Genomic DNA, 25,309 nt, shown 5'->3' with positions numbered 1-25,309 from the left:
ATGTTCTATATAAATAATGTGGCGAAAGAGCATGAATGGATGTTGCATAGTGTGCCTGGATGGTTAGTATGGACGTGACGTGATTTTGCATGTGTGAGTGATGCGTGATTTGGAGAGAAAGCAATGGGGTATGTAGCGAGGGTATGCATGGGGGTACACCAAGGTGGGGGGGTCCCGGCGTCGCTCGCCATATCTCGCATAGCAGCAGAGTAAGCCTAGTACTGGTGTTGAACACACGTGTAAAGTCCTCATATTCGTTAGTTAGAATAAAGTGAAGAAAGTGACATTCCTGCCTTTCCCTAACCCGGACAATTGTATGCGTGATCTTATGTTCATCACTCGTGGCATAAGTGGTCACACCTACGTGCAGGAGAAAAAGGTGAGTTAATGTACAGCTACACAGAAAACTATCGTTATTAGTGGTGTCGAAACATTCGCTAATGAACATAACCTTATGATACCGAAGGGTTTGTATTTCTGGGGTTCGAATTGTTCGAATTCCTTCTGAATGAATATGAATCGAATAATAGTTCCGGAGTTCATATGGATTCACTATGACATGATAATCTTATTTCCGATGGAGACTTCAACTTGTCTCAAATAGTTTCGTTGTTTTGTGTCAAAATGATTAGCGTGATTTACTAACGATAGTTTTCTGTGCAGCTGTACATGCGTACGTAACAATAATATACCCTGTAGTTTAAAACTACGAATAACAGAATTGTATTTTCCCAATTATATCACCACAAAGTTCGGTAGCATCTACATACAGTGTATGCTTTTTAATTAAATACAATGTACTTTTTTATACTTGAATTTCAACTCGCCCAACATGTTTGTTTCTTTGACAGTTCGAGCAGTTTATTACTCCACATGTTGATTTTTTTGTTGCAATTTCTACTTACAAGAAGATAAAATAGTGCGCGTACATTGCATAACAGCCAAATAATTATATTTGAAAAAAATATGTTTAAGAAGAATTGGTGAAGTAGAGGAGGTGAGTTGATCTAGAGTAGGAAAGACGACAAGGCATGTGGTAGACCTCTGCGGAAATAATACCAACTTGAGGTCTGAAGTTCCATAACATAAATCTCACTCAGATCCCTCTGCACTGATATTGAAGAGTAAACATAACTGCGAATGGACAAGTAAAAATTTGAATGAAACTAATTTAGCTATTGCGTTGTAAGTTATAATTGCATTTACACACGATCGTTAGAACTCATGCCTGCGTGTTTATAAATATTTGTATACGAGTATACATTCATACAAGAAAAAAATAACGTATACGTTTAGATATGTTGTGTGACGTTGAACAGTATCTTTGCATCAGCTTTGGTTGTTCAAAAACAATTCGCGTCGTGACGTCAGCACCGTAACGGGCAGTACCCAAAGGCAGACGACAGGTCCTTATTGTATGGTGGGCGACGGCTGAAAGGAGACAGGTTGGCGTGTCCCTACGAGAAAGCCACTTGTTTGACCCAGGCCAGGTCCGGTGCGTAGTGCAGCGAGGCGTAGATACCTGGGAAATCAGGGTCTCCACAACCGAAGCCAGTGGACACGATTCCCGCCAGGGTTCCGTGTTTGTGTTCGGCGTAGACCACAGGACCCCCCGAATCACCCTGTTGGATGTCAGGGAGAAACACTCAAGGGTGACGTTCACGGGGATGGGGGTGGGGGGCAAGAGAGTCGAAGACAACATGGTGGGACAGTTTGCATTGAATTCCAAGTTCTTAAATAAAGATAATTTGTATAATCATTAATAATTTCATAGTCATAACTGCCTATCTGAGAGCTGACACTTTGACGTTGCTGGGTAAGCATGGTTATCTTAATGACTACAAGAATTATATTGATTTAGAGATGATAACCCCAGCAAGGCCATCCATATCGAACAGGTCTTTTGCGAAAGACGAAACGATAACTCGCGAACAGGGAAATTCCTCAAAGTAGATTGGGCAACATCATAATGTCGAAGTGGATGGCCTCCTTATGAATTTAGGTCTCAACCGAATGTATTGAATAAAGTGGCCTTCTGGCTTACTGACTGACCTGGCAGGCATCTCGGCCCAACCCCTGGGGGTCTCCAATGCAGAGGAGTTCCGTCCCAATGCCCCGGGGGAAGTTGGTTTCGTAGTCGCTGAGTCTGGAGTAGGATTGCTGGCAGCGCTGCACATCGAACACCGTCAGGTTCGCCTCCTGGAGGGTGACGCTCTGGTCGCCTCCTGTGGGAAAGAAGTTTTTATGGTGGAATATTTCTTCGGTACACACACGAACGCGCACGAGCCGCACTCTTGCTGCTGATATGGATAAACTTTTAGGCTGCTAACTCGGGGGTACCGAGGATCGGGCCCCACCCATGGGTTCAAAAGCATTACAACATTACGAACCGTTAACCTTTCCCTTGGGCAAGGAGTTGTGTGTGTGTGTGTTCCCTATAGATCAGGCCATATGAGCCAGGGAGATCATATCGGAGGGTATTAACCACTGATCACAAGTCCAGCACGTGACCCAATGCTATTGTGAATCTCGCGCGCACACACACATACATACGCACACACACACACACACACACACACACAAAATTAATTGGAGGTCCATTGCTTATGGTGTGCATTGCAAGAAGCGTTTTAACATGGATGCTCTGAACAAAACAAAGTGCATAAAAATGATTTCAGTTATTACCTCTGATAAGCATGATATTGGTTATGAAGGTTTTTCAAACAACCATATGTCTAAAAATGTAAAATTGTAATAGTGATTATAATAATAATAATAATAATATTAATAATAATAATAATAATAGTAATAATAATAATAATAATAATAAATAGAAATTAATCCATATAGGTGCATCAATATTTTTATGCAGAGCGAGGAAAAAAGAATGGAAGTAGAATTAGCAAGTCTGGAGGAGAGACGACCTAACGGATAATGTCGCCTTCGACATTGTCGACGGACTGTTTGCTTATCCATTTTTTTTTTTTTTTTAACAAAATCAATTGAACAGATGAAAAATATTTGTTATAGAGTTCGAACTAACCTTCATTGTTGACATAAGTACGTCACACGAAAATGACCTAAAGTCAGTTTCCTTCGGAGTAAGACTTTGAACAGGCTTCGGACACTGATAGAAGTGAAAAATGCCTCTTCAAAGTGACATCGCTCCCAAAGATATAACGTTGGATATTGGCAATGAAATGTAATTTGTCTGTTTATCTAAACTTGCCTAAGGTTTATTATATAAAAAGTCCCCATTCGTCATATAAGAAATGATGGCATATTGCACATTAGCATGAGATAAATGAAATTAATAAAATAATTCAGAGATAATGTAAAATGGCAAAAGTACTGCCCAGCAGCATCTGTCCAGGAAATCTCCGCGATGTTCAAATAAACAAAATAACTTGCCCAGACGCTCAGCTGTTGCTCTCAGCACGACTGATGGACTCCGACCATCCCGCTCAAGGTCATTTGAGGAACAGGTTGTTGCAGAGGTCAGAGTTACCTTGGATTGGCGACGCTCGCTTTGCTGTGCACTGCACACAAACATGACCAGGAAATGACCAGGTGTTCTTATGATCAATCATACATCGCGTGGTTTCGATTCAAATTGACTCAACTGAACGAAATTCTAAGGATTAGATATATATGGAAAGCTGTGAGTTAATCTTATGAAACATTAGAAACGGCTGAAAGCCAAAAGAAATAACCACAGAATTGCAAGAACTAGTGGTAAAGCATCAAATGATCTCACCCAAATCAGACCAAAAAGTAAATAAATGAATAAATAAATAAAAAAGGAAGATGCAAAAAAAAAAAAAAAAAATGGAGTATTTTGAATGAAGGTATGTCAAATATAACCAGCTTTTCAGGGCACAGTATTGTACCGAAGAGCTTGACTCATGCGGGTGGCAAAGGAGAGATTCAAAACAGGTGGAGGGATAGTAAAACCAAAGAATACTGAGTGGTTTGGATCACAGGAACGTCACTAAAGTCCCTAAAATATTGGCTGCATAAAACGTACACTCTCAAATAAAGAAAACCTCTGACGCATATGGAGGGATGGACCACCAAATAGAAAAGAAACTTCTGATTTGCCAAGCTCGAGGCAAACCAGGCATTGGAAGATGAAGACATGAGCCAGATAAAGTTCTAGTCTAGATTTGAAAAAAAAAATGTCAAGAAAATGATATATTGTAGGATTTGCTCAGCAAGATATATCAGAATAAGAAGAAGAACAAGAAAATTAATTTGGGACGTATAGAAAAAGATAACTACATGTGATCGATATTACACCATTATTTGGATGAAAGTGAAAGTAAATGATATTCACTAAGAACATTAATGTCTGTTCCAAGTCTGGGGAAAATGTTGATAAAGATAGCTGCAAATCTGAAGTCAAGCACGAAATTCACAAGGCAAGGAGAATGTCATACTCTGTAACGTCATGTCGTCTCAATACATAGCAGTGGCGCTCACAATATTCAAGTGCAGTAAGTGAGGGAGATGACAGAATTACGATGCTAGATAATTTTGTGGAGAACTGCTGATGGAAGTGTGGTGTATACTGACACATGTCTAATGTGTATGCTAATGTCTGCCAAGAGATTACAGACCTAAAGGGTTAATCAAGATATGTCTATACCATTAGTGTCTAAGTTGAATAGAATAGCCTAGCGGCTGCCCAAATAAACACACATGAAGGTTAACTCACCGAAGTTGAGGGCGCCCCATCCGACCACGGTGACGTTGGCCCCCGGGATTCCAACGGTGTTGTTCCACGGGAGGCAGACGGGTTGGATGGCTCGCTTTGGAAGGAAATGAATAGATAAATGAATGTGCAAATAAGTGAATAAATGAATATATATATATGCGTGTGTGTGTGTGTGCAGTGCCTCTGGCCATAGTATTGTGGGATGGGTGTAGGGTGAATGTATATTTTGACTGCCTCCCCCTCATAAGGGGTAAACGGCTTTTTGGCATATGCATGTACATATAGTATGAATATGTGTGTGCGTGCGTGTGTGCCTCGCAGATACACAAAACTGTTTCTGTGGTGACTAACCTTAAACTCGACCCTCCTCTCGAGCTTGAGGAGGGTGAGGTCGTGGTAGTTCTCGGGGACGACGTATCGAGGGTTGAAGATCGTCTCGACCACGCGCAGGTCCTCCGAGGGTGACTCCGTGGTCTTGACGAGGTCGTGCTCGCCAAGGCGGACCACGTCAGCCATCCTGTAGGTAGGACGAGACGAAGTGGTGAGTCAAAGGCCGTGAGTGAATCGCGTAAAAGGGTTATCGCACTGGTCTTTTTTTCCTCCGATTTGCAGCCCGGAGTTTTCGGAAAGGAATATGATATTCTGGAAGAAAACCATTTCCTCCAAGTATACCAAATAACATTCTATGTAAACTGTTCAGAAAACAACATAGTTTGCCAAGGGGATTTTACTGCGGAAAAGATTCTGGAGGTGGGTGATACCGTCGATGATTTGGAGGTTGGAGGAAAAATAGCCCAGTGTGATAAGGTCATAATTCCTGAGAAGGGGACAGGGGTCTTCCTCATGTAAGGTGACTTATAGGTTTTTGTGGCTGGCCACTTTACCTGAATGAGACCACCTGTCGACTACCATAAATACACAATCCTGCTCCTGTCCTTTGAGGGCTGAGGTCAGATTTTATAAACTGTTAGAATACTTTAGAAGGTTTGCCCTATGTGTCTTCTGTAGCGAATTGGTAATAAATTAAAAAGAATTTTGTTATGTCTAACGACAGATGATTTTATTCAGTCTAAAGGAACCTCCCACCAATCAAGTTAAAGGGTTAATACCTTCGGTAGTTCCTTGTCATTCTATTCTGGCTGCCGCCAGACGATTTTATTCAGCTATGTGGTGCGAATGTATTTTTTTAAACTGGGCTATTTTCTTTAAAAGGGGTCCTATTTGATTTGAGGCCCCTATGCTTCGAAAGGGCAAAACCTAACCTAACCACTTCTAATCTGTATTTCTTTATTTCATTTTTTTTACATGGTACCATTATTCTTCAAAGGGGCAAAACTGGGACCGTTATTGTTCAAAAAGGGGCAACTGGTGGCCCTGTTCTTTAAAAGTTCCGAGAACGGGATGAGATAGGTTACTTACCTGGTGTCGACGCAGTGAGCCGCCGTCAGGACCCACTGGCGGTTGATGAGGACTCCGTCGCAGAACCACGTGATTCCGTCCTCGTCGTCGTCGTAACCCAAGATGGCCTTCGGGAGGGAGAGAGAAGGAAGAGGGGGGTTATTTTTCACCGGGAGAGGGTGATGTTATTTTGCTGGTGGGGGATTAGGATTGAGCTGGAGGTTAGTTCGGGAATGGGGGATTAGGTCTGTGTTGGGGAATTTGGGGTTAGGGATGAATTTGGGATTAGAGGATTAGTCTAAGATTGGTTCGTTTGGGGCTGGGGAATTGGGGAGTAGTTCGTGTTTCGGGGATTAGCTTGGGAATGGGGGTTTCGTTTCAGGTTAGGGAATTTGTTCGATGCTGGGGATTGGTTTGGGGGTTATTGTCACTGGATATTAGGGGGATTAACACAGGATTAAATGATTAGTTTGAGAGGATTTAGTGACAATGGGTTTTTTGGTGGATGCTGGAATGGGGGGAGGTGGGGTTTCGAATGGGCTTCAAATGAATGTATGGGGGAGTTTTAGAGTAGGGGGGGCCTGTGGGACTCCTGTCAGTAATGATTGATTCAGTTTAACGTTGCGAACTCCCCACCATCATGGGGCTAGGACGGTGCCAAATACAGAGGACTTTGTACCGTAAAATTTAATGAACTATACCCTTGGTCCAACTCGCTAACGTCATGGTTCGAACTACCTTCACCTTAACCTCCGCCGCAAGTAGCGACGCTCTAACTCGCATCGTGTCGGTAGTGAAAGGGTTAAACTAGTTCGATTAACTCCTTAGTGTGACTGCCGTCTAGCTCCTTTATTAGGTCGCAAGTGACCCTCTCGGTAGGACTCGCAGTAATGGGTTTAAGCTGGACAAATTTAGATTTAAGAAGGAAATAGGTAAGAATTGGTTTACTAATGGGGTGATCGACGAATGGAATAGACATAGTAACCATGTAGTAAGCACTGAAACTATCAGTTGTTTTAAGAAACGATTAGACAACTTTATGGATGGGGATGACAGGTGGTGATGGACACGGAGCTGCCTAGTATAGGCCTTATGGTCTCTTGCAGTCTCCTTCATTCTTATGTTCTTATGGTCTTATGTAGGGAATGTAAATGCCAAGAAGTTAAGCTTTATGGCAAGGGGACATAAGGTTGAATTTGTGGTCATAAGCTGTTGTTGACATTGGGTATAGGTTAGTTAGACCGTTAGGAGATTGAGCCCGCGCGACTTTTCGCATAATTTACAAAGCACAACCGACTCTTGATGACCGAGACTTTCAGACCGCTCTCGTGTCAGTTGGAGAGATCGAGACCCAGTACGAGTTTAGTCTTAATGGTCCACTTCGGGATCTAACTATCCCCTGTGGTGTGGTACAGCCTCTGCACTTGACCATGAAGGAAATCCAACTGAGAAGGTAGTAAGGAGCCTACGTCAGGAGGTGCTGAGTAGCTGCGGCCCGAGCCGTCACCTTTGCTCTATTGTGTACCTGAACTTTTGGGTCAGTTAACAGTTACTGTTGGGAATCGGAAACAAGTGAGGGGCTCGAACCCACAACTAAGCGAATGGTGGACTAAAGACCCATAGCAGGGGTGGGCAACCCTTGGCACGCGTGCAAAATCTGGCACGCGAAACCCAGAGCTCACCTTAAAAAAGATAACTCATAAATCTCCAACTTCCTCTGTGTGACCATTCGTAACCGCTTGCTGCGCTTGGTGGCGTATTGGAGGCTTAGGAAGTTAAGGCAAGGGGTCCATACTCGTATGTAGGCCTACATGATTTTACTTCGTTGGCACACAAGAAAGTTTTGTAACAAAGCTCTGGAGGAACAAGGAGGGTCCTTTGCGTCACGACGGAGACGGGTACCCTTGGCCATCACCCAAGGGGTTCTGACTTGGAGGATTAGTTTCGAACTCACCGCCCAGGGCCACTGGTGGAGGAGGGCCTCGACGCCGTTGCGCACCTTAGGGAAGATGATGGGGTTCACGGGGTCCGCCTTGCCGCACTCTGGAAAACAACAGTCGCAAGGTATCACGTCACAGACCTCTCGTTCGCACACTATTGCAGTCTTCGTCTCGTACAGTTGGAAGAATAAGTTCGTGATACGTTACAAGGTGTGGGGATGTTAGAGTAGATGTTTAGTGAAAGAAATAGTCGTCTTTTGTCATGTATTTTTTTTGTAGTTTTCAGGGATGCCACTGATTAACCCTCTTTCACTGATTAAGGTATGTTAAGACAAGATAAAATAAGGTAAATTAAGATGAATTAAGTACTAATGTACTCAAACAATGTCGGTGAACGCGTCTCACCAATTGCACCTAACATATTTCCGCGACAATCTACAAAACTTCCAGAACAGTTACGAAATGATTTGTCGATTGCATGTGACGTATTGTATGGAGAAGCTCAAAATGTCAGCGTAGTTTTTGAATGACTTGGGGAGTAACCAATAAGATAAAGGGAAGGGATGTGAAAAAAGATTATAATTATAAGTGTCAGTCCTGTAAAATGTCCCTGTATCCTGAAGGGACGATCAAAGTCCCAAAGGTTATGTTATGAGGATGGTGACAGAATTGGCCACGCCCCTTTTTCCTGTAATTGCTATTGATTGGCTGTCATGATTTAGGCAGTATAGGCAGATGATAGAAACAAACGAGCGAACTACTACGTCTGCTTATTTATTAATTCATTTATACATCTGTCGATCTATTTGCTCATCTATTCTATGTTTATTGTATTTGTCCTATTTACCTATTAATTAATTAATTTATTTATTTACTTATCTACTTATTTGTTATTTACTTATTTTTCATACGACGTCACTGTGGACCAAAAGGTCTCCTTTCATCTTCCTTTGTCATTGTAATCAACTGTAACCCATTACAATCCATTGAATGGCATGGATGATGGAGAGGAATCTGGATTATCATGAAAGCCTAATTTAGAACGAAGAAATGTGGAGGAGGATTTGTGAGGTAGAAATGATGACTACCGTGAATTAAAAATGTATGTATGTATATATATATATATATATATATATATATATATATATATATATACATATATATATATATATATATATATATATATATATATATATATATATGTGTGTGTGTGTGTGTGTGTGTGTATGTGTGTAATTAATTCAATCACTAAATGTTCTTACCGAAATCAAGATCCGGGTGCGAGATGTCCATGATGGGAGTAGATGGCAAGGTGATGGGGCCTAACGTAAGTGGCGGCGGCGGCGGCGGTTTTTCCGTCGTCGTGTCCTTTTCAGCCGAGTCCGGTGGATTGGTCGTTCCTCCCACGAGGAAAGTGTCCACAGGCTCTGTAACGAAAGACGATGACGATGATGATGATTTTATGTTTTTATCACCAGCGATTCTGACCTTGAGTAGGGTAACAGGAGTAGTTTTAGTTAAATGTGATCATCATCATCATTTAATCAGTGGGGGATATTGGTCTCAAATTATAAAAGAATGATGTGTGACTGGGCCGTAGGGGTGTCACCAAAGGTCCCTAATGTATTGACTGGATAAGACTTATGTAGACAATACCTCTCATATGGGGAGAGGGAGGAAGAAGAGGGAGGAGGAGAGGCTTCATCACTGAGTGTCTGTGTTATTTGAATTGACATGATGGGAAGCTTAAGGAATGTGAGGCTCAGTTATTAGTTCGATTTTGTCTGATTTACGTATTTATTCATAATTTTATTCTAATTCTGTTTCCACTTTATTTAAAATATTCATTGAGTTATTCATTTATTTAATCATTTATTCAGCATTTCATTCATTTATTCATAGATAGATTAATTTATCTAATTGTTTACGTGTATTTATTTATTGATGTAATCATTTACTCGCTTATCTACTTGTCTATCATTTAACCTATATAAATATATAATTACATATATGTATATGCACACATGTATACATATATGTATGTATATATATATATATGTGTGTGTGTACGTGTGTGTGTTTGTGTGTGTGTCTGTGTCTGTGTGTGTTGGAAAGGAGGAAGCGTGACCTTGACACCATTGGGGGGGGGGGGCAGTGAGGGAGACGGGCAGTCTAGTCTAGCTTCGGGTTTTTTAGATCATCGTTATAACCTGAACCGGTCCAAGTTTGCTCCAAATTTGCTCTCGCTGAACTTGAACGTAAGAAAAATGGGAAACTGAAGGAAGTAGGAGGGAATGAAGATGATTGTTAGGTGGATGAGAAAGGAAGGAAGGAAGGGAACGAGGAAGGGAGGGGAGAGGAGGGTCTCAGAGAAACAGGTAGAACTTCGGACGTTCCAACGCGACAGGAAGGACGAGGGACGGGATGTTGGAGTCAAGAGATTTTGTTTGTTTACTAATCTGTTTGTTTATTTATCTATATGTGTGTTCATATTTTGTTTTTTCATTTATATGTTTGAATATATGTTTTAAGTATTTTGTTTTATTTTATGTTATTTTGTTTGATATAATTTGAATTTTCTTTTCTTTTGTTTTATTATTTTTCATTCTTATTTATCCTTTTTAATTGAGCTCCAAAGGAGAATAAAAGATCTATGGAGGAGATTTCTCAGGCGAAATTATCTTCCGTCTCTGGGTGTCATTTTTTTTTTCCACCAGATTATTTCATTTATCTCTGTGGTTCCCTTTGTGATTCCACCGACCCCGTCCATACCTGGTGATACATTTCCCCCTTCATTATGGCTGCCGTCAGGTGATTCTATTCCCTCTGTCGCCTAGCAATCTCATTCAACAGAGGGGAGGTTCACGACGTGGAGAGGGTGGTGGTGGTGTTGTCTTGTGGGGGAGAGGAGGGTGGGAGTAGATGTCGCAGGGGGGGGGAGGGCTCTACTCTCCTGTTGTATTCGGTTGGAGTGAGAGAAAGTCACTAAGGGCTGGCTTTTCTCGTAAGGAATAACGATTTTTTTTAAGCAATAACGTGAATCCGGTTGTTGTTGTTTTTCTTGGCTGTAGTTTACCGGCGCTTCTATCCTGTCGTGGATCCGGGTTCGAATTCATCGGCTACCGATGACAGATGTTTGTTTTGGCAGTCTGAACACATAGGGCAAAGGTGACATTTTTGGCCACAGGTAGGCGCCTCTTTTGTATGTGCGTGCGCGAGTACGCGTGTGAATGTGTGCGTGTGTGCATGTGTGCGTGTGCCTCTCTCTGTGTGTGTGTGTGTGTGTGTGTGTGTGTGTGTGTGTGTGTGCGTGTGTGTATGTGCAGTATGTTTAAGTAAACCTGGCCCATAACAGAGAAGAAGAGATCGTCCAGCAACCCATAATCTCACACTCGAACTTGCGTCTCTGAACTTCGAAGACCCTTCCCGCCGTCCCTGGGGGTTCCTTACCTGGGTCCAAGGGGCAACACACGAAGGGCACGACGCCCCTGAAGTAACAGATGGTGGGCCTGTGCCTCCGGTAGCTCTCCTGGACGGAGGGGCACTTCTTGATGTTGACGCATCGTCCGGGACTGTTGGTGCCCGCCACTCGGCACTGCTTGCGGGCTGGTCCGGGTCCGAAGTTGATGCCTGGGTGCCAGAAGGAGACGGGAGGTTTAGATTAAAGTATGTGGACAAGGCTTCACATACGCGCACACACACACACACACACACACACACACACACACACACACACACGCACGCACACGCACATTCATCTGTTTAGGTAGCGCAGGATATATAAACATTTCCACACGGGAAATGACCTAAATTGATACTGAGCAAGAAAACAATCCTCCGTACGTGATAGCTGTGGGTAATTATCATGTTATAAACTAATGTATGTCGTTGGGATTTAGGTTATAGATATGAAATACGTTGGTAACTCTGGACACACACACACACACACACATTCACTCACACACACACACACACACACACACACACAGCTACACACACATACGCACATGCAAGCACGAGCGCACATATATCATACATTATATATATGTATGTATATACATATATATATATATATATATATATATGTATATTATATATATATATGCATTACACAGTGTATATGAGTGTGTACGTCGCATTCATAGTTACAGAGAATCACACGTTTAGATACAAGATTTAAAGGAATGAACAAAATCAGACAATCTAGTCGTTGATATAATTGAGAATCTTTGACCTCTCGTAGGATACAGAGTATGCAGAGAGTAGGATCCCTAATCCCATCACTCCGTCCCACGATGTCGCTTTTTATGACTCGCATGGGAATCTCCGGAGGCAGAATTCTTTCACTACCACGAGGAGCTGAGATGAAGAGGATACAATGGCTGATGGGTGGGAGTGGGTGCGTGCCCTTGATGGCTATAGCCTTTATAAGGGGGGAAAAGCCCTTGGTAGATAGATAGAATAACATTTAATAAAAAAAAAAAGGAATACTCGTACAGCAACGAATTCATTGGAAGTTTTGAATCCGTAAATGTTTACCACGTCCTTACAAGGCAGTACTTGTACTGTTTTTTCCTGTCTGCCTTCAGGCTATGCTACTTAGCAGTGTGTGTTTGTGTGTGTGACGCCATCGATATTTCAAATGCTAAACATGTTTCGTTTGATCACTGACCTACCTGCAAGTACCCGTCCTTTCGTTCGCGCTGTCGTTTAGTTATTTTATTCAGGTGTTGAGAATGTCTCGGAAGTACAAGGGAGATCGTCTAATACTATTCATGCATTTACTTAATCATTTGTGTATTTGTTTGTTTTATTTATCTTTATTTCTTATTTTCCTCGTTTGTTTTTATTATTCATGTATCTATTCATTTGAATACTTATATCTTTTTAGTTTATTTACCTATTCATTATTTATCAATATAACTTTGCTTTATCATTCTATTTATTTACTTGATCTTATTATTGTTAATTAGTGTTTATTTATTAGTTAATTAATTTATTTATTAATTCGTTAAGTTATTCATTTAAGTTATTCATTCATTCATTTATTTATTTATTTATTTATTTGAGAAAATCGTTGTTGTCACTGATGAGTCTTGAAGTTAGTGTCCTTTTTCTCTTTGGTTGTTATGCGGAGTCGCCATTAAAGGGTAACAACTTTGTTAATAAAAATTGTCTAACTTCACCGGAATTAGTTTTTGGTGCTTCTCAGAGTCAATAATAGCTAAATAGATTACACAAAAACTTTCGTTATTTATTCATTGCAATTTGAAGCCATTGATCCTATCCCCAAAACATCGTCTGCTTCAGCCGTTCTCCCAAAACCTACCCGTAGCATCGTCTGCTCCGCAGTGACGTCATCAGTTGTATTCATTCTTCATGCATTATCATTGTGTTTGAAGAGTGGTGATCGTTTCTAGTACCGCAGGATATTTTATATCAATTTTGAGAATTACGAAAATGAAGAAAGAACTACTGTAGAAAATAGATTGGGATGAAAAGAACGAGAAAACAGGCGGAGATTGATAATTATATCAGTAACATAGAGAACTTTAGCAATATACTAAATGACATTTTTTTAAGTATGCATACTAAATGATAAGAGACATTGTTTTTGGAAACTTAGATAAGATATTTGTTTGAAAAATTTCTCGTGAAAATAGATAACACTACAAAAGAGAAAATGCAAAGTTGTACCTTGTTTTGGCTGTCCCCAAACAACTATGTACGGTCCAGAAAAACAATTTGCACCGTCAATGAGTTAAACTCGCCTTAATTAATCCTTTTCCTTGTATTAACGATTTGTATATTTTGTTCCTGCTGTCGCCAGGTGACTTTATAAAACCAAGAAAAAGATTTGGACACACACACGTACACACACACACAGACACACACACATGCACACACACACACATGCACACGCACACACAGTGCAACCACAACAACAGTATATTGAGATTGAACTTCATGTTAATATTGCTCCGACAACCTCCTCCTCCAGACTCCTCCGTCCCTTCAGGGGTACGTCGAACCTGCGGGAAAATCCCTCTTGGTGGATGTGTCGTCCTCCTTGGGAAGTTTGTGATGAGTCATTTCGAGTGATAACTGAGGAGGCTTTCTCATGCTTTAAGCCGACGCAGCCGCAACCTCCCCCCACCCTCCCGGTGTTAAGGCCACCACAGATGCGGCAGATGCTTATTTGAGGGATCAGCCACAGCCGCTGTCGTCCTGTTGAGGTCACAGCTCCCCCGGCTCTTTACTAAAGTCACCATAATGAACGTCGCTGCTTTTGAAGCAAACCGGCCGCTACTAGAGACCCCCATTTTTAGAGGGGGAGGGGGGCATTCACTTCCTAAGACAAGAGCATATTTGTGGCCGGACTGGATCCGATCGTAAGCTTCTGAAGGAAATTTACTCATTCTTCCGTATGTGTGTGTGTGTGTGTGTGTGTGTGTGTGTGTGTGTGTGTGTGTGTATTTGTGTGTGTGTGTGTGTGTTTGTTCGACTTTTTCCGCAAATTGATGCATCTGTACGGGGAGCTGCATTTATGTTGTTATATTCACCTAGTTGTAGTATACATGAAGGGAGATACGCTCGTGTGGCCCTTTCTTTTGATATCCAGAAATCATGCCTCGTTCGGCCAGGGTTCCAGCTTGTATTATATTTTCCTAGGGACTTTTTCATACACATCTGTATGAAAAAATGCATATTTTTACATCCTTCAGACAATGTCTATTTTAATTTTTTTCATTTTCATTTATCTATTTATTCTTTTATTTGTTTACTTATTTATTTATTTGTTTATCTTTATCATCTAAGATTGTGACCATGAACTGGATGTCCCACTAACCCAGATTAGGAGATCCTCTCTGTTACCTTCAGTGCTTTCAACACCACAAAACAAAATCTCACATTCTTTTCGATCCTTTAATGTTGGCAAGTCGCCTCCAGTTTCTCCTCATACCATTTACGGCTGGGAAGTAATTTTGGTTGATGTTCTTTCCATTTTGCTTATGTCTTTCACTTTGTATTAGGGCTTGCTGTATATGATTTTCTTCCTTGTATTGATGATTGTGTGTGTGTATATGTGTGTGTATGTGTGTGAGATTCACCATTCACCATGGTCTTGAATCACGTGTTAGACTCATGATCGACAGCTATTACCCTCCCGGAAGAGAGCTCAGAGCTCATATATGACCGATCTATGGGTAATGCTGTGACCTTACACGCACACACACATCCCTCCCCGTCCACAAGAGTTGGAATAACGACCCGCAGCGCAACGATAGTGAAATTATTTCAGCCCTGGGTGGGATTCGAACCCGGACCGCCGTAGTGGCGGCTGCAATCGCTATCACTGCGCCACGAGACGCTGTGGTAGCGTGTGTGTGTGTGCGTGTTAGATGAACCGAATAAAGTCCAGAAAAGTTCGTCTTGAGTATAATTTTTTCACTTAATATAAAATAGTAATCACTGATTAATCGAAATCCATACCTTCACAATTTAATTCAGAAAAGTCGAAAGGATTAAGCGATACCTGTGCAACATAACTGCGACAACTGTACGGTAGGATGGGGCCTTGAAACTCAGTTCATTGCTAAGGAACAAGGTACAACGAGCTATGCCACCATACCTCAGTGATAGAAGAACGTCTTTTGATCACAACACTGTCGGCCTATGCCGGACTGAATCGGACTTCCCCACGGATCCAGCTGCCCGTGGTGGGGCAGGAGGAGGGGGGGGGGGTCACTTCGGGATGACAACTTTGAATGCCCCCCTCCCCCCTATCCTGTCTTCAATAGGTTATTTTATTTCATTCAAGTTTTTCTTTCCTATTCTTTTCTTTTATTTCATTTGTTGTATTTTTTTCTATTTACTACCCTCCCTTTTCTCTCTCTTTCTGTCAGTCTATCACTCGTGTGGACTGTGAAAAGAACCTACACTGGAAAACATCCAAGATATCTCCAACAATTCCTGATCAGTCTGCGCAACTCTCTTATGCTTTACACGAATACAGTACAAAGCTTCTCTCGTTCCATTATTCATTGTTTTATTAATTTGCCCACCTGTGGATGCTCTCCCTCACTCCCTCACTTCCTCTCTTCGTCCCCCTGCCTTCCTTTCCCTGTTCTCTCTTCTTCCTTCTCTTCCTCCGTGCCTCTCTTCTTCCCTCCTCCCTCCTCTTCACGTATTTACCCAGACTCATCCACATACCACATTCAATAGAATTTTACTCTTTAATGCATTTCATTTAACATAATTTATGGGTATTCCTCAATGGAGAGGGGGTTGGGGTTACCCGGGGACTCCCTCGAGTGTTCCTTTGGAATGTGGGAAGTAAAGTCTGGATGGCTGGGGAAAAAAAAAAGACAGCTTGTGACCGTCGTCTTTACAATTTAATTACCACTCTATTGCGAGGTGTAAAAACAAGTAACTGGCATCTGTTGAAGTCATATTGCCACCTAGTAGGACTGGTGGTGATGATGATGATGATGGTGATGATGTGGTGGTGGTGATGATGATGGTGATGATGATGTGGTGGTGATGATGATGTGGTGGTGATGATGATGATGATGTGGTGGTGATGATGATGTGGTGGTGGTGATGATGATGATGTGGTGGTGATGATGATGATGATGTGGTGGTGGTGGTGATGATGATGACGATGATGATGGCGGTGGTGGTGATTGTTATAGTAAATTGGTCGCTAGTTGTCGCATTGGTCGTTAAAGTCTTGCATTGGTCGTTAGCTGTCGCACCGATCGTTAGCATTGAGCGAGTAGTCTACGACGTCACCTTCCGACGTCATAACCGAAAGTTATCATCTAGGTGAAGATCACGTACCCCCATTCCTAGACTGTCAATCCACCGGAACAGGTGTGTACAGTACAAGTGTGTATTCTTTCTGTTGGTTTTCATTCCCGTATTATCTAGTATGTAAATTCAGTGCCTGTTTATACTATGAACTTGTGTATATTATGAAAATTAATCTTGTGAGCATACAAATTATGCTTGTTAAAACTTGTTTAACTGTGTATGATTTATTTGTGTAAAATTAGTTTGTCTTGTTTTGTTAGAGGGTATTGTTTTAGTGTTTGATAACAGTCTAACAAAAAGGTTATTGTGTCTGAACGAAACACTACAATGATGATGATGACGATGATGATGACTATGACATATGATGACAATGATGACGATGGCGATGATAACTATGACGATGATGTTGACTGGTGGCGATGACTGTGGTGACGATGACTGTGATGACGATGTCGATCACTGTGATGACAATGACTGATGACTGACTGTGATGATGACGATGACTGTGACGATGACTGTGGTGACGATGATGATGATGAGTGTGGTGACGACGATGATGATGACAAGGATGATAACGATGATGACGACGATGATGACGGCGACAATAATGACGACGACGGCGACGATGATGACGACAGCGACAATAATGACGACGATGATGACGGTGACAATGACGATGATGATGACGGTGACTATGACAATGACGATGATGATGATTTGGTGAGCTAATGGGAGACATGGTATGGGGGCACTCCATTTGGAATCTGGACTTACAAAAGAGCCGAGAACTCTTGGCTTAGTCCATCCTAGGACCCCTAAAGTGAACCTCGGACACCCCCCCCCCCTGCTTAGGCTAAGAACCACTGTGAACAGGATTCCATGTGCCTTCATGACGCTTAGAGACTTTCGCTCGCCCACATCCGCTTATTTCAGGCACCTTTTTTTTTCGAAAGGTGCCACGGAGATTAATTAAATCGCCTGGCGGCAGGCCGTACGGGAGGAAAAGGTTGGGTAGGAATGTATAACCAGTACGCCTTGTCTAACACTTCCTCGTTAACCTGGCGAAACCTACTAAAAATCTATAAAGTACATCGGCTTTACGAAGGTGTTAAACACCTTTCATGCTTACTGATCTCTTTCCTTTCATCGCCGGCAGACTATTTCATTCAGTGGAAACTACTTCCTCAATGAAAAGGAGGTTCGCGGGTTTCCCTACACCCTCACCCCACCCACACTCACGCACGCACGTTTTCCGTCCAGGAGTGGAAGGAAAATACACAATTTTTCTTGGAAATTCCTAGATCGTCTAATTAAACACCCACCCCGACTCCGTGCCAAGGGGTACTTTGTCCTATCACCTCTCTGGCGTCAATCTATTCTATTCATCTTCATGGACATCCGAACCTGATTCAGTGTAATTATGCAAATTATTTCTTGGCGTCGAGTGTTAAATGCATTTCTGTATGTAGTAGTTCCTTCATAATTCTTTGAAATTATTGTATTGCTGACACTGGAAATGAAGACTACAGTACATACATATGCTTCCTTGGCGCACTGGTTCGATCCCTTCGCACCGACCTGGGTTCGAATCCAGATGCAATCGGTGAGTGACTGCCACCTGCCCTGGCAGTTAAAGCTCACGTGGCAAAGGTGACTGTTTTGGTCGCAATTATGTGTCTCTTGGCATAAGTTTCTAACCGATTTACGGTAAATGTTGGTACATATGATAATCGAACCCCACACGCACACGCACGCTTACGCACGGAACATCTGAAAACTGTGCCCCAAGATAATCTAACTATTGAGGGTGGTCCTAGCAGAACTTAAATATTTTCCGGTAACCAAATAACAAGAAATGCAAAAGATATTTCTATTTGAGAATATCAAGAGCAGAACTGAAATATTTTCCGGTAACCAAACAACAAGAAATGCTAAAAATATTTCTATTTGAGAATACCAAGAACTAGCAGTTATGAATGATGCATATCAACTATGAAATAAGGACAGTAATAAAGTGATGGAAGATGAAATGATTGAACAAAGCACGCTAGAGGAGAACATTTTGATTCTTGTTGGAGGGCGGAAAATTAACTACAAGAGTAAGAGGATTATTTTTTTTTGTCAATGTACGGGACTCCTGTGCGCATGTGCCTACACACAATTATTTCCATCTTTAGGGTGCAAAAAGACGTAATAATATATATATATATATATATATATATATATACATACTGTGTGTGTGTGTATATGTGTATATATATGAAGTGTGTGTGTGTGTGTGTGTGTGTTTACGTACACATGACCATAACTACAACGCATTTATAAGTAAGACCCGCAGGTATACATGTCCAACAACTTTTCCTGTTTTTTCTTCTTCCTTTGAAGACATATCGCCTTTAGGGAATTTCCTTTGTTTTTCTCTCGACTTGTTGGGAAATTTGTCAGAGGTGCAGGATCACCTGGGGGCCCAATCCAAAGGTGTAAATGTCACGACGGCGGATTCGCTCGAAGAAGTATTTCCGGTTGAGGACCACGAAGTCGAAAAGACCTTTGGCCTTGACCTTCGGCGAAGAGCTTCTTCGCGAGGGTTTTCCCCGGGTCGTACCACCCGGTACGGAAACGCGGGAGGCGGCATCCCAGAAGCCGTTGCGTGATCGGTCCAGTTAACGCAAATTGCTTTCCGTGTTTTCTTGTGCTAACCACGTGATCTTCGCTTGGCAAGCAATTTTGTTATTCAGAATCCGACCCTCAGTTGTTTAAAAGAATTGCCCATCGCCTTCTTCCACAGCAGGTAATTGATGTATTCAATTGATTGAATGGTTGAATTGAAGTGATTTACAAATAAAAATATTTTATTCCAGTTCAATTATTAACTAGCCACAAGTCCAGATAATTGTTTCTTTGCAACAGAAAACCAGTTATCATTATTATTATTAGGCAGCCTAAAGCCCAAAGAATTTAAATCTGTGGATTAATAAAGATGTGTATCATTGAGGTATTGCGCACTACAGCTGTTTATCATAAAATTGTTGGAAACTTGTCGCTTTCAATAGTTTTGAAACTCTATTTTATGTTTCCTAATTCTGTATTTTAATTCGATTCACTGGAATTATTACAAAATAATGAAGACACATATTGCATTGTCTGTTCACATCAGTCCCTCTTATTTCATGCAAGTTCATTAATATGTACTCAGTTTGGTTGATTTAATTCTTTAGAATAATTTTTCAGTTCCAACTCGTTTCACTGTACTTAATGTTCACTTCGTATTTTCCAATTCCTAGCCAAATCAAATTCCTAGAATTTGTCGACAAATTCCAGTTCAGCTCACGATTGACGTCACATCCGGTCTAATGGACTGCCTTTTACTAGCTCTTCTATCCTTGCGGGCAATCTTGCGCGCTGTTATGTGAGTGGTCGGTTGTCCCAGACAAAGAGAATCGTCTGGAGAGGGAAGTAGGACAATATTGGTAAGAAAGAAGTTGACCCGCTCTGTAGCGTGTGGAACTTACCCTTATCCTCTGACTGCCGCCAGGCAGGAAGTAAAGGGCAATAGGGAATGCAATAAATAGGTGTTTCTCAACTAGGGGTCCGGAGGCCGAAGAATTCGACATGTTTTATTTAATACTGAAATGGTTCGATTTCATTTTTATAATTCATGATGACACAATGTGTTTTAATCAAGATGTCCATTTTTTCAAGTGAGTATACAAATCATCGCCACCTTTTGAATGTGGCGATGATTTGTATAATATGTGTCTATCACTAAATGCTTAGAAAACGTGCCTGTATACTATCTAATCCCGTATCAAGGGGTCCCCAGAATACACAAGTCGGTATAAGGGGATCCACAAAGCATGAAAGGTTGAGAAACACCGGTGTAGACGGTAAAAAACAAAACGAAACAAAACGCAAAAACGTCTGCAACACCGCGGTCGGCGTTTTCTTCTGTTGAATAAAGATCACCTAACGGAAACTATGATGGTGTTCGACACTGACTGTGAAAGAGATTCTCCTAATGAAAACGTCTAACATAAAAAAACAACTGCGCGTGACACAGAAAACAGCTATGGTGCGCATGGCATCGACTTCGCCTTGTAGACTCGAATCCTGTGTTCGAGCTCCAATGGCTACCAATGTCTGCTAACTTATTTTGGATGACCAAACACACAGGGAAAAGGTGGCATATTCGGTTGTGTCGTAGTCGCCTGGCGTAAACTCTTCATCTCCGTGCTTAGCTTTAGAATGTAATCGCTGATCGTGTATCTATATATTTGTTGGTATATATAGTCTGTATGTATACATGTGGGTCTCCATGTATATATGTGGGTCTATATGTATATACGTGGGTCTCAATGTGTATACGTGGGTCTGTATGTATATATATGGGTCTCTATGTATATATGAGTCTATATGTATATATATGTGGGTCTGTGTGTATGTGTGTGTATATATGTGGGTCTATATGTAGGTGTGTGGCTCTATATGTAGGTGTGTGGGCCTATATGTAGGTGTGTATATACATATGTGGGTCTGTATGCATATGTGTGGGTCTGTATGCATGTGTGTGGGTATATATGTATATAGGTGGGTATATATGTATATAGGTGAGTATATATGTGGGTACATATACATATGTATATATAGATAAATAGATTTAGAGGAATTTAAATGAACAATAAATCTCCTGGTGAGTGATTAATTAAAATAATCAAATAGAGAAGTGTCATGATATAAATGAATGATGACAGATTTTTGTGTCTGTTAATACTCCTTGAAAATGTTATTGTATTTCATACTGTAGTTTATCACGAGAACCAACAGATGATTCGGGTACAAGATTGAGATGGTGGTGGGGACCCCTTTCTGGAGGGATTCTTTTTCAATCGAGACCCCTCTCAGAGTCCCTCCAAGCTGAATAAGATCGTCTGACGTCAACAACAGAAAAATCTGAAATTGACAGTTTGGCTGAACATCAGCTTACACCAGGAGAAGCTGAGATTGGAAATAAAGTTTTAGATTTGGTGTTCACGAGCCGGGGGAGGGAGGGGGAGGGGTGGTTAGAGCCGCAACAAATCGACATCGAGAGTACAGTGGAGAAAACGAATTCGTCTTTAGTGGTTTGTTTTGATGACATTTCTGGCACCTTCTCGCTACGATGAAGAAAATTGTAATAATTGCCGTGAAAGAATAAATTTAAATAAAAAAGTATCTAAATGAATATTTCATTAGGCTATGAGAAGTTATAATAATAAGCAAGCATATGACAGTGTCCACCGGCAGGCCTTGTGGGAAAGTACTAAAAGATTTGAACATTCCAACAAAGCTAGTAAAGCTAATGAAGGCGGCATATGAGGACTCAAGAGCAATGGTAAGAATCGGTAATAAGTACACTGACTCGTTTGAAATAATAAGTGGACTGAGGCAGGGATGTATATTATCACCCCTGCTCTTCAACCTGATACTAGAGAGGGCTATTAGAGGGATTCCAAGGGAGAATCATGGAGTGGTGCTTGAAACCGAAAGGGTAAATGTCTTGGCGTACGCTGACGATATAGACCTAGTAGACAGAACCTTAGAAGGGTTAAAAGAGATTTTCACGGCCTTTAAAGAGAGAGCAAATAGAATGGGATTACAGGTGAACAATGCAAAAACAGAGCTAATACGAATGGAAAAGGACGTTAATAGAGGGGAACAATTAGGAATAGATAATATCAGGTATGGGGTGTGCAGAAGATTTAAATACCTTGGACCTATAGTTGATGATAATAATATGGAAACAGAAATAAAAAGCAGAATAGCATCAGCTGATTGATGTTTCTACAGTCTCCAAAAAGTCCTGGGAAGAGCGAACATATCTAAAAAGACAAAACTGAAGATCTACAACACCATTATCAAACCAGTTTTGCTATATGGATGTGAAACATGGAGTCTCGCAAAAAGAATGGAGCACTCTTTATCTGTCTTTGAAAATAAAGTCCTTAGGAAGATATTTGGCCCAGTGTATGATGTAGATGAACAAGCATGGAGGCGGTGACACAACCATGAACTGAGAGAGTTGGCAGATCAAGGAAGTATCGCAAATACAATAAAGGTAAGACGAATGCAATGGGCTGGTTATGTCGCCCGAATGAAAATGGATAGAATTCCAAGAAAGGTCATGACGGAAAGAATTATCGGTGGAAGAAGATCAGTAGAAAGACCCAGAAGAAGACGGATGGATAACATCAAACAAGACCTAAGAAGTGTTGGGATGGAGAATACGGAAGACTGGATGACAAGTGCGCAAAACCGACGACAATGGAGGCAGATAGTATCGCCGGTGAGGGGTCGGCAAGCGGCCCAAACACCAACAGAGTAAGTAAGAAGTTATGATTAATGAATATCGTAAAAACCAAATACTTTACTTCTATTATCAGTTCCATCAATAGGGGGCTTTCTTCTTTCAGAATTGTGAAATTAGATTAATTCGATAATTAATCACTCGTATATAAGCGCAAACCGTCGAGGACACTCATTTGTTTGTAGAATCTCACTTTGTATTGGTAAAACATTGACCCCCACATATTTGAACAGTTTTATATTCTGCTACACAACTGAATGAAATTGCTTGGAGGCAGCATACCAGGAAGTTAGTGTCACTCAATACGGAAATAATTCGACAAATATTTGAATCTAAATGTGGTTTTGTCACTTGTCATTTGCAGGTTTGAAAAAAGTTTGTCTGCACATGTAGCTACAATAAAGTACTCTTTAAGCCAGAGACAGATACGAATGCAAGAGGCAGTTAAAGATGAAATAGACAAAGATAGAGGAATCCATATGAAGATAACGTCAAACAGACAAATGTTAAGACAAAATTGGAAAGACAAACAGATAAAGATGAAAAAAGACAGAGGTAAAAGAAGGAATATAATGATAGTAATAAAGAGACAAATACAAGGAGACAGACAGGGAGGTAAAGATGGAATACAGACATAACGTAAGACATACGAAGATAACGACAAGCAGACAAATACAAAGACAAAGGCGGAGAAACAGACATATTGAAACAGACAACTGACAAAGACAGGCAGAAAGACAGACAGACAGACAAACAGAGGGACTCAGGGAGATACAGTGACAAACAAACCGTTGGACAACAAACAGGCTGAACATACAGAATGAAAGAAAAATCCCTGACCGGGCCCAAGGACAGACTACGGGAAGACCAGAGGTTGATGCATAGGTGCAGTGCTGCGCTTGGGGAGAGAGGTAGATAGAGGTAGAGGTAGGTAAAGGTAGAGAGAACCCAGGCAGTAGAGGGCTTAACATACAGTATATGAATATGACTGGTTTGTGTGTATATCATTAATGTGTGTGCTTTGTGGATTTGTTTGCCAGTACCCGCCTCTGAATGCTTGCTGGGTTTTTTCTTCATTGTGTTTGTGTGCACGCGTGGGGGAGGTTTGTGTGTGTGTGTGTGTGTCTCTGTGTGTGTGTGTATGTGTGTGCGCGTGCGAGCGTGCGTGCGCGCGTTTTCTGAATTTTATTTCAGGATTGTGTCGGAACATTGCGTTTTTTTTTTAATTTCATATCTAAGCATTGATTTGTTTTAATTTCTGAAGACTCAAGTTATAATCGAAGCTTCCGATGGCTATGTGGCCAACCATCCTAGTACACAGCAACGACTGTAGATCAAAGTTGTATTCAGTTAACCGATAGTTTAAATCCCGTTTGAATCAAATTTTGATCAGGTAGGTCAGTACCATTTACCATCACGTCCAGAGAGAACTCTGTGCAAGCTATTGTGGGGGGAAAGTAGACGTATTATTGCATTGGAAGAACAGCTTGGAGGAGACAATAACATACAGGCTATAAGGCCTGGGGACCCCATCCTTGCCCTCAGGGGCCAAAGACTGTCGAAATGAAAACGGGTTGAGAACTCACCTTGTGGGAAAACACTCGATATGACCGCGAGGAACTGCAGCACTGTGAACACGAGCCTCTCACTTGGTCGCACGCACACCATCTTGCTCTTCCTTTCCCTCGACTGATCCCGAGTTGGCTTGACCGCTGATCTTATACCTCGGTTGCCAGTGCGTGTATTTGCTCGCACGAGTGCACGCCTACATGCAACTGTTTTGGTGCGTTTTCTTTTTTCCCCCATTTCATCGTGTTTCACGCCAGCACCCACGCATTATCTCTGATTTGGGTGATGTGTCGAAAGTTGTAGATATTATGATGTAAATTGATGTAGTTAGGCGAGTATTTATGATTGTATGTATGTAAATGATCTTTTATTTTCAGTTTGTTTATATAATGATTGCGTACGCATGGGCACGCACGGGCACGCGTACACGCACACACATCACACGCGCGCGTGGGTGCTCATGCAAACACGCACGGAATAATCCTGATTTAGATAATGAAATATTAGATTACTTAATTACTTTAG

The 25,309-nt window shown here is 41.4% G+C and overlaps 1 protein-coding gene across 1 annotated transcript; it reads right to left on the bottom strand.

Moving 5' to 3' along the window:
* Nucleotides 1-1,174: 1,174 nt before the first annotated feature.
* On the bottom strand, nucleotides 1,175-24,949 carry LOC143037530 (venom protease-like). The gene is made up of 9 exons (XM_076205910.1): nucleotides 24,802-24,949; nucleotides 11,506-11,685; nucleotides 9,318-9,482; nucleotides 8,070-8,158; nucleotides 6,137-6,243; nucleotides 5,069-5,234; nucleotides 4,718-4,811; nucleotides 2,053-2,225; nucleotides 1,175-1,622 (listed from the first exon to the last, which is right to left on the bottom strand). Exons 1-9 carry the CDS (start codon nucleotides 24,881-24,883, stop codon nucleotides 1,458-1,460), a joined length of 1,221 nt encoding a protein of 406 aa, XP_076062025.1. The 5' UTR covers nucleotides 24,884-24,949; the 3' UTR covers nucleotides 1,175-1,457.
* Between the last annotated feature and the right edge of the window lie 360 nt (nucleotides 24,950-25,309).

This window comes from Oratosquilla oratoria, chromosome 22, assembly GCF_046742065.1.
Source record: "Oratosquilla oratoria isolate Oo_2021 chromosome 22, ASM4674206v1, whole genome shotgun sequence".
Lineage (NCBI taxonomy): Eukaryota > Metazoa > Arthropoda > Malacostraca > Stomatopoda > Squillidae > Oratosquilla > Oratosquilla oratoria.
Note: the sequence above shows the minus strand (reverse complement) of the source record. Positions and strands in the feature narration are given on the sequence as shown.